The 14,072-nt window shown below is 30.3% G+C and overlaps 1 protein-coding gene across 1 annotated transcript in view; it reads left to right on the top strand.

Annotated features, from left to right (window-relative positions):
* The window catches only part of LOC143048464 (protein mono-ADP-ribosyltransferase PARP14-like), a 51,759-nt gene extending 40,903 nt beyond the window's left edge, over nucleotides 1-10,856 (top strand). The window contains exons 15-22 of the mRNA XM_076222151.1: nucleotides 996-1,061; nucleotides 1,632-1,832; nucleotides 3,134-3,370; nucleotides 4,417-4,661; nucleotides 6,358-6,772; nucleotides 7,383-7,534; nucleotides 8,018-8,195; nucleotides 8,689-10,856. Coding sequence (XP_076078266.1) covers nucleotides 996-1,061; nucleotides 1,632-1,832; nucleotides 3,134-3,370; nucleotides 4,417-4,661; nucleotides 6,358-6,772; nucleotides 7,383-7,534; nucleotides 8,018-8,195; nucleotides 8,689-8,978 — 1,784 coding nt within the window. The 3' untranslated portion in view covers nucleotides 8,979-10,856. The remainder of the gene's footprint in view (nucleotides 1-995; nucleotides 1,062-1,631; nucleotides 1,833-3,133; nucleotides 3,371-4,416; nucleotides 4,662-6,357; nucleotides 6,773-7,382; nucleotides 7,535-8,017; nucleotides 8,196-8,688) is intronic.
* Nucleotides 10,857-14,072: the final 3,216 nt, after the last annotated feature.

The following is a 14,072-nucleotide window of genomic DNA, read 5'->3' as shown; positions in this document are numbered from 1 at the left end:
TTTTGGTAAAAATTAAGAGAAGGAAGGAAGTTTATGTTCTCTATTATTGATAATGGGAGATAACTCCAAATCAAAATATTTCCTATCAAATTTGTACCATTGCTTGATGCATTGTCATGTTCAATTTTGATATCGAAATAAGAAAAAGAGTGATATGATTGCCAATGTTACATGCACAACTATTTTTCGGAGACCAAATTTTATCAGCAGTTTTAACTATTCACTAATTCATACCAGAAAATCTAGAACAAAATAGTAAATTAGAAACAATTACTACAGGTCTAGACAGCCAGCAAGAAAAATGCTCATGACTTGGGACAGGCACATACAGAATTTGTCAGAGTTAAAAATGGTTTTGAGTGCCTATCCCTTCTCTTGACCTAGTACAGAGGTGTAACTGCAAGATAAAAACAGACTGTAGAAATGGGTTGGAGGGGCTGACTCCTCAGAAAAATAAGAAAGTAGATTATTAAAACAAAGTACTGATCTAAGAGTACTTCAACAGTATATATCCAAATACAAACTGTTCAAATTAGAATATAGTAATAGCACTATCAACAATACAATTTGTAAAATATCTAAATGTTATAGAAATATTGTTTACATCTATTTTTATTATTATTAAAAGTTAAATAATTGACACAATCAATGTGCCCCCAAGTATGAAGGGTAAAGATAGCTTTAATAAGAATAAGAATAAGAATAAGAAATTTTATTTCAAGTCGGGTTACATTAAATACAAACATAAGCTCTGTAGAGCTTTCTTTTTTGCAATGTGTCTTCAACTGACTGATTCTAAATCAGGATTTAAAAAATAAAATTACCTTTTTATGAAATATCTGACAGAATCTGCATGAACACCAAAATTTCTACATGTACTTCATATTTTGGGAAATTATACCTAATTATTAAGAGCCAGGTCAAGATGCTCATTGTTTTCCTTTCCAATAGTTTATATAACTAGAATTTATTGCAAGTTATAATTGTTTTTATAGGTGCAGTGGCTAATGCAATCAGAACCAAAGGGGGAAAAGAACTAGAAGGCCAGCTAAAAAGTCAGAGTAAGTTCATGGTTAAAGTAATGTTATTTTCAATTTATTGCACTTATCGATGAGCAGAAAGATAATAAGATACAAATACTGTGAAAGTGCTTTTATTCATGGGGAGAGGGGGGTCAAATTTACATGTTTTTTGTTGATGGCTTTATCTACAAATTAATTTGCTCAAAGATAAATAAAAGCTTTTTCAGAAAACTAAAACCCACTTATTTAAGAACCCACAAAATAAAACTTTTGCTCAAACCATGAACACTGGAACCCATAGATAATAGTACTTTCACAGTATACAAAACATTAAGGGTATTTAGTTTCAATACTCCAAACTCTATTACTTATATAATATTACAGAAGTAAAAATGATGCATCATTCAAACTAAGATCTATGTTCATTTGTAGTAAAAGAAACATGTTTTTTGTTTCTGATGCTGAAAGCTATAGAGTCTTCTTTTAATTTTAAAATGCAAAATAAAGTAATTGCATTCACTGGGGTTTTTGAATATACTTGTAGACATTCACTGACAGTTGGGAATTTGATTACGCTACTAATGATATAATTCTAATTTTTATTATCAGGAAAAGTCATGGGAAAAGATGGTATAGCAGTAACAACAAACACATCATCAAAATCTCTGCCATGTGATGCTGTGATACATATAGATATGACTGATCTTAATCCAAGTGCTCTAAATCCAGTCACCTTGAAAGATAAGGTTAAAAAAGCACTGAAAAAAACAGATGAGTTAAAGAAAGCAATCGTAGCATTTCCAGCTTTAGGTAAACAAGATATATTAATGTCAGTTTATTTAGTGGTCCTTGTTACAGCAATTTCTCACAAACTGGTGAACAGATTTTGAGGGATGGGATATATTCTTTTAAATCTGTAGAACAGGACATGAGGTTGTGCTGAAAAAAACATAATTGTATTTCTTCTGGTAAAGGGGAGATAATTAAATTCTGAAATTTCAACTAGGCTGTCAAATCTTCATTAAAAAGACAAAGTTTGGCATTGAAATGTAATACAAGAAATCAATTACAAAAGTGGATATTATATTAGACTCAATATTGGAATACAATATTAAGGAGGCAGGCGGGTACAAAAATTTCAGCAAAAATTTAGACATTATTTTTTTTCATTACAAATTTTATTTACTACACTATTAGTTGTTACTTTATGAAATGATACAAAAATCAACCAAAAACATCAATTCTTTTTGGCCCCAGATGACTTTTAAAATGTTTATATCATTGAAAAAGCTCCAAATTATCTTCTTTGATGCAAAAATGCCATTTTTATGCCCCACCTACAATAGTAGAGGGGCATTATGTTTTCTGGTCTGTGCGTCCGTCCGTCCGTTCGTCTGTTTGTTCGTCCGTCTGTCCCGCTTCAGGTTAAAGTTTTTGGTCAAGGTAGTTTTTGATGAAGTTGAAGTCCAATCGACTTCAAACTTTGTATACATGTTCCCTATGATATGATCTTTTTAATTTTAATGCCAAATTAGAGGGTTTACCCCAATTTCACGGTCCACTGAACATAGAAAATGATAGTGCGAGTGGGGCATTCGTGTACTGGGGACACATTCTTGTTTGGCATTAAAATTGAAACATCTTCTTTTCTCATTGGTGACCTATATTTTTTTCATTAATTTTTTAAAATAAGCTGTACTTAATAAACTAAACTGTTGTAAAATTTAAGTGATTTCTGTAATTTAGTTCTTTTTTATTTGATATTACCCCTATTTCTCCTATTAGTTCAACAGAAAATAAGTATCTTTACAAATATGTATGCTTTTTTTGAAGGCTGATTGTGAGCTTAAATGAATGGTGACCCCATTTTTTTAATTTCATTTTTCTATCAGGTATATGATAAAGTTCATTCATAGAAAAATATAGTGAAATCCTATGTTAAAAAAAAATTGAGTCATACCCGCGAGCCTCCTTAAAACACTTGTTAAAATTTAGAATTTGAAGATTTTACAAGTATTTTGATACAAGTATTTTGATAAGTCTAAAAATCACAATGTTAACTCAGTAATATGTGTAATGATTTTTTTTTAACCATTATATAACATACCCAGGTACATCGAACAGTCATATAACTGTTAAAGAAGCAGCAGAACAGATGTTTAAAGCAGTGGAAAAATTCAATAGTAAACAAATCCACCATGTCAAAGAAGTTCATGTGGTTATATTCCAACAGCAGATGATGACAGATTTCATGGCAGCCATTAAAGAGTGTGTTGACAACAGTACTAGTAACAATAAAGGTTATGTTGGAAGGTTTCTCAACTGGGTTTCTGGAGGATACATTGCAGGTACTTTACATACTACCATGTTATAAAGTCATATCAATTTCACACAGCCACTGTTTTATCAATTGGGGGCCTTGGTGGCTGAGTGGTCTAAGTAATTACTACTGTAATCTCTAGCCAGTCAACACTGAAGTTGTGAGTTCGAAACCCATTGGAGTGGGTGCACTTGACTCCAATCTTAATTGACTAGGATTGTCAGTTTTCCTATTGAGGGTTAGTGGTTTTATCCTGGTACTCTTTCTTCCTCCACCAATAAAAACTGACCACCATATAGCCCGAAAGTGGTGCTTAAAAGTGGTGTTAAAACACCAAACAGCAGATCAAATCTTTTGTCAACTACAAAAATAAAAATTTAGAAAACTTGATAGTATTTGAATATCATTTCTTCATTCTGTGCATATTCAGGTATCTGTGTAGACATTGGAACTTGTTTACTTTTTATCCTGTATATACGGTTTTGCTCCTAGCCATATGAAGATTTGACCAGGCTGTTGAATTTTGATTATAGTATATGATACTTATACTGTTCAATGATATAACACAATTTATGAATATTGCCTATGAAATTGTGCTATTATTGCAAAATGAAAGCAATGTTTACTCTTAGCCCACAAATACTATGATTATTTTCTGTCATCCTTTTTTTTTGGTAGACTAACAACAGTTAATTGTACAAACTTTAAACATTTGTACATAGGACATGTATTGCAAGTGTTTTATTATTAAGTATTGTTCCCTACCTTGTTAAGATATGTGTTTATTCTAGAAACTTTTGTGTGGTGTGGTTTTTCAGATAATGTCTTTCGAAAGAATTTTATTAGTAAAGTCTTTTGTAATTGATCTTCCTCATTTTTTCTGCATAATAAAAAATAGATAAAGTCGGCAACTAGCTGATGAAATAAATATAAGCAAACAGAACAAGTTGTTGGATAATTTTGCAGAATTAAAGATGTGCTTTAGATTCATTTGTCTTTTTATTCATCTGGTACTTTAGTTTTTTTTAAAGTATATAACATCTTGTCCCTAACAAATCTTTGAATTTTGAACAGGCGAAAAAGAGATAAAAGTTTCTACAGAAGAAAGACGTTCCAGTGCTCAGGCATTGGGTCAAAGACATTCTGCTGCTCAGGCATTAGTAGATAGAAAGATTGATGACAAGGTGACCTTTGTAATCTACTCTAAAGATCAGAGGGCTGCTGATGGTGCCATTAAATTGTTAGAAACAGCAATAGTAGAGGATCATATTGAAAAATCAATTTCTGCCAAAATCATTAAAGATTTCACTAATGATCAGGTAAAGCTTTCAAACATTTATCCTGTAGATTGAATTTTAACTACACAAATTTTTTTTTTTAAGATAATCAAACAGAATTCTGTGTATTCCATGTTTTAGTGTGGTTAAGTGAAATTAGAATCAACTGTTTTTATTCCTTCAAATTTGCATCCAAGGGAAATAACTCAAGTCAAATTATGTCATTCAAAACCTGTTTATTCAAAACTTTTAAAAGATTACATTGCATGTTTGTTTCATTAGAATCCATAATTTTGATTGGCTGACAACAACAGCAAGGCACTTTGATATTATTTTCTTTGACAATGGTAAAATAATGTAAGGAAAAACAATGGTTCATTTTTGTCGAGCCTTCGACTTTAGTCGAAAAAGCGAGACTAAGCGATCCTACATTCCGTCGTCGTCGGCGTCGTCGGCGGCGTCAACAAATATTCACTCTGTGGTTAAAGTTTTTGAAATTTTAATAACTTTCTTAAACTATACTGGATTTCTACCAAACTTTGACAGAAGCTTGTTTATGATCATAAGATAGTATCCAGAAGTAAATTTTGTAAAAATAAAATTCCATTTTTTCCGTATTTTACTATAAATGGACTTAGTTTTTTCTGCGGGGAAACAAAACATTCACTCTGTGGTTAAAGTTTTTGAAATTTTAATAACTTTCTTAAACTATACTGGATTTCTACCAAACTTTGACAGAAGCTTGTTTATGATCATAAGATAGTATCCAGAAGTAAATTTTGTAAAAATAAAATTCCATTTTTTCCGTATTTTACTATAAATGGACTTAGTTTTTTCTGCGGGGAAACAAAACATTCACTCTGTGGTTAAAGTTTTTAGAATTTTAATAACTTTCTCAAACTATCCTGGGTTTGTACCAAACTTGGACAGAAGCTTGTTTATGATCATAAGATAATATCCAGAAGTAAATTTTGTAAAAATAAAATTCCATTTTTTCCGTATTTTACTTATAAATGGACTTAGTTTTTTTTGCGGGGAAACATTACATTCACTCTGTGGTTAAAGTTTTTAGAATTTTAATAACTTTCTTTAACTATCCTGGGTTTGTACCAAACTTGGACAGAAGCTTGTTTATGATCATAAGATAGTATCCAGAAGAAAATTTTGTAAAAATAAAATTCAATTTTTTCCGTATTTTACTTATAAATGGACTTAGTTTTTTCTGCAGGGAACCATTACATTCACTCTGTGGTTAAAGTTTTTAAAATTTAAATAACTTTCTTAAACTATCCTGGGTTTGTACCAAACTTGGAAATAACCTTATTTATGATCATAAGATTGTATCCAGAAGTAAAGTTTGTAAAAAGATTACTCTGTTTTTTTCTGTAATTTACTTTCAAATGGACTTGGATTTTCTTACAATCATAAAATAGTAACAAGAGGAATATTTTTATTGATTTTTTTCCTCATTGTTGTTGAGCCTGTGATTTACAGCAAAAATAGGCGAGACACTGGGTTCCGCGGAACCCTTACAAATTTTATATCTTTATTGTGTTGTTAAAAGCATTGATCATGCACACACTTTTAATATGTCCTGCTTTTGTTCTTTCATACAAAATTTGCTTCAGTCAACTTTTCTCACACCCCAATAGAATTATAAGAAGCATTCAATTATTAATAGAAACCAAAATTTGATAACCTTGTATTTTTAAAGTTAGTAATCATTGATTAATTTCAGATTGCAGAAGTGAAGAAGCTAGAACAAACAGACAAAGTAGCAGTTACTGTTGACAAAACTAAGGAAAAAATAACAATAAAAGGAATGACCAAGTTTGTAGCTATAGCAATGGATAAGGTTAATGATATTGTTAGGAAAGCAGAACAAGGCAAACAGAACATTCAGAAAGCTACCCTGGTTAAGGATATTGCACAGTGGTACTTTATGGATGACAATAATGGAAAGACGGAATTGAAGGAGTATCCTGATGACGTTATTGTAATACTGGAAACAGCATTGATGAAACAAGAGCCACAAGCTATCTTCTTTGACAGTGATGGAAACAAATACATTGTTGACTTTGATTCTTACGAAGAATATCCTGCTGCTGATCCAACTGATAGAGTTAAGGTTCTGAGGAAATCAAAACTTGTTGGTGAGAATTATGATTCTATTATTTGGAGTTCTGAAGGTTCATAATTTCTAAATACATGTTCTTATATATGACATTATTTAGATGTAAAAACAAGTCCTTATACAAGTCTGTCATCAAATCTGCTGTTTTAAAGTATTTTCATAAAAATTACCTAAAATTTGTTAGCATTCAAGGATTTAATCGCTATAGGGTATGGGTTTTTTAGTTAAGACTTTTTGTGCGGGAAAAACAATTGTTTTATTATATGAAATAGTCAGCATGGTACATTTCAGTCAATATCTATCTGTCAATCAAAAAATATCTAAAATGAGGTACAAATATAAAAAAGAAGATGTGGTATGATTGCCAATGAGACAACTATCCACAAAAGACCAAAATGACACAGACATTAACAACAAAGTAAGTCTGGAAAAAAATTGCTCTATAACTCTGCTAATGATAAAAGAATAGATAAAAAGTTATAGATTTAAAAAAAAAAACCCAGTATGTATTGAAATTGATCGAAACATAAAATACTATTAATTATTTGTATACACATTCTTTTGATTATTAATAATTAATTTCATCATTATTAGTAATCATAAGAGATACTTTTGAAATTTTATGTCAGATAAAACATTTGAGCCACCAGCAACATGGACACATATGGACGAGAAAGAAAACTTAAAAGTTGTACCACTGGTATCTACAGATCAAGAATACAAAGATGTTGTTAAGAAATTTACAGACACTGCACGTGGACAAAAATTAGAGTTTGTGAAGGTATTCTAATATGAATTTTGACATATTTATATTGTCTTTGCTTTTATTGTGTTGTGGGGATTCTGACTATTCACATACACTCTTTGTCGACTGTTATTTTAAGCTTGACAATTCTGTAAAACAATTTACTGTGCTTATTCAGTGGGCTTAGGGGTATCACAATAGCAATAGATATAACAGTTTACCAAATTGCAGTTTGAATTCTTCTCCCGCAAACTGGTCAACTGGTAAAATATTTTTACAAATTACTAAAGTGAAAGATTGTTATTATGAAGCGAGTGCTGTGAAATAAAAAATAATACTTTAATACCATACAGCTACAGATAGTTGATGTCTTTTTCATTAATTTCAAACAAAATAATGACTTACCTTAATATATGTCACTGATTAAGAAGGTCTTACTTTAATCTGTTAACTTCTATCATAAATAGATTTTACATTTTATGCATTTTACTTTATGTAATTGCACATTTTGTCTTTGAGATTGAAAGAGTGCAAAATAAAACCCTGTACCAACAATATATAGCTAAGAAGAAATCTGTTGATGCTACAAATAAACCAGGGCATCAGAATGAAAGATTATTATGGCATGGGTTTGCTAAGGATGCCATGGATAGCATAAATCGATATGGATTCAACAGGAGTTACTGTGGTAAAAATTGTAAGTAAAACAAGTAAAAAGTTAATTTTCTAGCATTTGATAGACGTTCACTTTGAATTGTATTTAGAGTTGAATTGAATTATTGTTTCACAATGAAGTCTTTATCACAAATTTTTTTACTAAAATCATTTGAATCTTACCAAATTGGAATCTGTTTTCTCATTCATTCATTTATTGACAAAAACAATGCAGAGATCTGAGATAAATAGGTGGCATCCTTCAAAAGTATAATGGTGTAATGATTTATTTGATATTGTCCATACCCCCTAGTCTTTATATACCAGTGACTTATCACAGTATAATTACTATGAGATAGATGTAGCAGAGTTATAAGCTATATGTTTTGTATAGCTCTTGTTTGACATTTTGTTACTTTAAAGATTGAGAATGATCTTGACACTGCAACATATGACATGTAGTATGTTGAAGTGTCATTAAAATGTAAGCTTTATTTAATCATAGATTTATGATCTGTTTTCCTTTTTATCTACAGTAACAGCATATGGACTTGGAGTATACTTTGCTGTGGAAGTAGCTTACTCCATTCGTGACACCTACTCTGTACCAGATGAAAACAAACACAAAAGAATGTATTTGTGTCGAGTTTTAGTAGGAGAGTATGCACAGGGAAATCAAAATGTGAAAGTTCCTCCTCCAAAGGCTGCAGGAAGTCATATCCTGTATGATACTGTCACTGATAATATGGCAACTCCTGCAATGTTTATTATATTCCATGATTCACAGGCATTTCCCGAGTATCTTGTTACCTTCAAGAAAATTTAGCTTTCTATCTCATAAAGAAAGAATGTATTCCAGTAGAATATTTTATTTCACTATTTGTAATCTGCTTAAAGCATTGACTGTATTTTAATGGTTGTGTTTAAGATACTATATATATTTGTTGTAACAAATGATGGTGTTTTTATGAATTCCAATTGTGATAAATTATGATAATACATATGAAATCCCTCATCTATTTTCCTTCCCATTCTTTAACTGGACCCTTACTTTTGACTTATACAGTTCTAACAGGTATTTGACCAAAAGCGAATCTGTTATTTATGAAATAACAAAAAGAAGGCTTTAAAATTTAATTCTTTCAAAGTTTAGCAGAGGTAGCAGTTTGTGTGTTTTGACTATTATATTAATTTGAATTCTGGTTTTCAGTAAAGAAAATGTTAAAAATCTTTTGTCAGCAATATGTGATGGTTTTTAATAACTGGATATTTAGTAAAAAACATTGTATCTTAATATTTTATTCAAGTTAAAATGATAGGTAGCATTTGAATTTACTAATTTATTATATTTCACCAGATGTTTATTGATTTACAGATATTAATTTCAACTGAATTTCATTTTGCGACTACACTAATGAATTAAGGAATTTAAAGGGGATTTACTTCATTAATCTAGAATTGGATTGGGTCATTATGAAGCAGAGTTCATCAGCATGTTGGTCTTGTATGCCAATTTTTGACCTGAAAATGTTATAATTAATATTAATATAAATGTAAACAATGCACAGAGTAAAGATAAACACAATGGTATATTATCATTTCTTGAAAAATGTTGAACAATAATTTATAAGTATGAAAAAAAACCATCTACAATAGTACATGTCCTAAAGAATCTAGTTTACATTTATTGTATAGATTTACTGTAAAATAGATCTTGGTAATCTTTTTACCTAGAACTAGAAATTTACATTTCAGCAAGAATTAACCCCTTGTATTTTTTTGTGTAGATAGACTTAATGTTTACTTAAGACAAGGGCACCATCTACTATTCAGCATGACAAACAAAAATACATGTATGTTTGTTTAGAATCAGTGAATTATACTAAGACCATAATTATGCTCCAAATCATTGCATTATATTCTAGACTGATAAGTGATGAAAGAGAGTTCAAAGTTTACACAGAAGTCCAACTCAATAATATATCAGAAATATTATGATTGTATTTGTAAGCAGTTTTAACAAAACGATTTAAACCGCACAAAAGTTATCATATATAAAATCATAAAATCATATTTTATATATTCAGATTATAGATTTGTGTGTCCATTTGGAATCTTCTTGTCCTTATCTTTTGTAAATGATTTGGTCTTTGTCTTTTGTTTTCTTGTTCTTAACAACTATGTCTTTGTGTGATGTTGGTGTTTTTAAAGTCGTGAGAATTTGTAGATATCTTCTTATTTATGTTGGGAACGTCATTTGTACTGGTTGTTGGTGAATTAAGCAGTCTCTTTGGCGATTATGCATTATAGAATAGTTGTAAAATGATTAGGCTTTGTATGGATTAAAATTGATTTTGAAAATTGAAAAAGACATGTATGGATGCCATACAGATATAAATGTAGATTGGTAAATTATTTTTTTTAAGTGAATAGCTCTCTTATCAGCAATTATCCATCGGTTGTAATTCTTCCGTTTATGAATGTTCACTAACAGATGTATTATAGGTAAGGTTGCAACTCCAATAACAAATGTATAAATTTATATTGGTTCCTACAATATTTCAGTTTTTAATTCTCAAAATTATACACAATGTTTAAATTACTTGGTGGAATGTTGAAATACACAGCACTCTGAAGGAAATGTTTACTTTGAATAATAAGATAGATAATTATCTTTTTTTTTAAATGTTGAGTACAGCTTACATGTGTGCTTATAATAACAGGGTAATCAAATAGTTACTTAATTTCAGTTGTAAGCAAAAACATAATCATTTGAAAAGAAAGAATCGCCATAGTTATTGTCTTGACTGATTAATATATCTTTTATATATATAAACTAGTCTAAATTGAAAACTACGTTCAAACCCATGATTGCGTTGGATAAAAACCGCAATTTTTATACGTGCATGTAAAACAAATTTCGTTGTAGAAGGGTCTAAATACAGCACACACAACATTTTCAAAAAGACCTAAAAAGTGAAAAAGTATATTTTGACAAAAAGCATTTGACTAACAGGTCGAACAACTGATGTTCTTAAACACTGCTGACTGCCATTGGCGATTGCCAAATAAATTGATCACAAGATGTAACAAAATGGATTTTAATATGAATTTTATACTAAACAGAAAACAATAAACTTGCAGCAAAGATGTTATACATCAAAGATGAGGTGCATTTATATATATATATATAAACATACATATTATTTTCTAGATATACGTTAGCTTTACTTAAGTTGTAATATTTGAATAAAAATTCAGAAAAAACTGCTATTTATTTTACTTGTATAGCTGTATCCAATCTATTGTCCATGGCATTCACTAGAAAAACAAATAGCTATGTCATTAAAAATATAAAACAATATAAAGACAATCTATTCAATAAACTAAAGCAAAAATGAGAGGCAAGAAAACCATAAATTGCCTTAGTACAATAACACTGGAGTGTATAAATACCAAGTCACGCCAAAAGAATATTACCAAAAATGGAATAAACATGCAGTAAACAATGGTAAAGGTAAAAAATATACAAAGGCGAATAATAATAACACTATAATACTTCATTAAGATGGTACACAACATAAGTACATAAAATATATGTTTCAAGACTACAAGTATGGACACAGACGCAAATTGTCAGTGGGGTTAAAGGTCGTTACAAATGTATTGAAAGCTAGACTGGAAATGTGTATTAACAAATTGAGTTGATGTGTACATGTCTTCATTCAAATGCATTGACTGATAAAAAAAAAAGGGGGGCTTCAACTTCCACCCCTCTCTGTGAATTAGTTGTTTGAGTGTTTGAATATGGAGTTTGTTAATAAATAGCTGCACTGTAAGCGCATGATATGTCTTGATTCCTTTTAAGCTTGCTTAAAGGTTGAACTATTTTGTTTTGTACAATTATTAGTCTATTTGTTTTCTCATTTCAGTTGTTTTATGTTTGTCATTTTAAGGTCTTTTATAGCTGACTGTGCTGTATGAGCTTTTGTCATTGTTGAAGGCTATTTGGGGACCTGTAGTTGTTAATCTTGTTTTAAATTTTGGAATGTAGCTGAAGTCAACAGACATAGACAATTCACCCAAGTTTTATAAAATGATGTGGAAGTGTTTATGTGAATAATTGAGATGGGAAATGAGGAAAGTGTCAAAGTGACAACAACCCAACCATAGAGTAGACAACAGCTGAAGGCCTCCAATGGGTTTTCAATGTAGCCAGAAACTCCTGTACTTAAAGGTGTCCAAAAACTATAAAATCCCTTCTTTTTTTAGCATATATAAAAATTCATAACACAGAAATGTATAATCTGAAATTTATTACAATCAAAAGGGACCTTAGGTCAATGGTGTAAACAATTCACCAAAGTTTAATTAAAGGTGATGGATGCATTTTTGTGTTATTGTTCAAAATTGGAAAATTCTCTCTTTTTTAAGGATAAAATCTCTCTTCATAACATGATAATGAAAATTCTAAAATTTATAAAATCGATGTGGAGCTTATGTCAATAGATATAAACATTTCAACAAATTTTCTCGAAAGTAGGGGGAAGTGTTTTCTAGTTATTGTCTGAAGTGTGGATGATGGACTGATAGACAACAGTATACTATAATATGTTGTGTGTGAGACATTGGTATAATAAAATGGTTTCGAATGAATAATGATTAGAAACTGTTTAATGCAGTTATTGAGGGAACGACAGTGAAGAAATTCCTGAGATCAATGCGTTTGAATCCTAAGAATTCAATTTTTGTTGAAATAAAACAAAGTTCAATTTTTGACCCTTTGGATCTTAATGTAAACCAATTTGAAAAAGGGACAATCCTGTGCAATTGAATATTTCTTGCTATTGTGCAATACTGTGCAATTAAAAATTTCTTGCTATTGCACAATACTGTGCAATTGGAGATTTCTTGCTATTGTGCAATACTGTGCAATTGAAAATTTCTTGGTATTGAACAATGCTGTGCAATTGAAGATTTCTTGCTATTGCAGAATACTGCGCAATTGAAAATTTCTTGCTATTGCACAATACTCAGTTAGTATAATAATTTTTGACCCCGATTTGGACCAACATGAAAACTGGGCCCATAATCAAAAATCTAAGTACATGTTAAGACTCACCATATCAAAGAACCCCAAGAATTCAATTTTTATTAAAATCAAGCTTATTTTAATTTTGGACCCTTTGGACTTTAATGTAGACCAATTAGAAAACAGGACCTAAAATTAAGAATTTGGACATGGTTAGATTTGGCATATCAAAGAAGCACAATACCGTATTTCATTTTTTTGATGAAATCAAACAAAGTTTAATTTTGGCCCCTTATTCCTTGGGACCAAAATTAATCCAAACCTACCTTTTGTGGTCATAAACCTTTATAGATTTCAATTAACTTATACTAAAGTTATTGTTCAAAAACCAAGAAAAATGCTTATTTGGGGCCTGTTTTTTGGCCCCTAAATCCTACACTGTTGGAACTAAAATTACCAAAATCTATCCCAACCCTCCTTATGTGGCCATAGACCTTATGTTAAAATATCATAGATTTCTGTTAACCAACTTAAGTTATAGAGCAAAAACCAAGAACAATGCTAATTTGGCCCCTTATTCCTAAACTGTTGAGACCAAAATACCCCAAATCAATCCCACCCTTCCTTTCATGGTCATAAATCTTGTGTCTAAATTTCATATATTTCCATTTTACTTTTACTGAAGTTAGAGTGCGAAAACCGAATGTCTTTGGATGAAGACGATGATGCCAACGTGATACCAATGTACAACCAAAAAGTTTTCAATTTTTGCGGTTGTATAAAAATGATGTCAAATCAAATTTTTAATGGAGTTTGCAACAGTAATTATTCAACTACTCATTTTAATACATCATAAAGTATTAAAGTGTAAATGTCATACAGTCATGG

The sequence above is a fragment of the Mytilus galloprovincialis genome, chromosome 10 (assembly GCF_965363235.1).
Source record: "Mytilus galloprovincialis chromosome 10, xbMytGall1.hap1.1, whole genome shotgun sequence".
In the NCBI taxonomy this organism is placed as follows: domain Eukaryota; kingdom Metazoa; phylum Mollusca; class Bivalvia; order Mytilida; family Mytilidae; genus Mytilus; species Mytilus galloprovincialis.
Note: the sequence above shows the minus strand (reverse complement) of the source record. Positions and strands in the feature narration are given on the sequence as shown.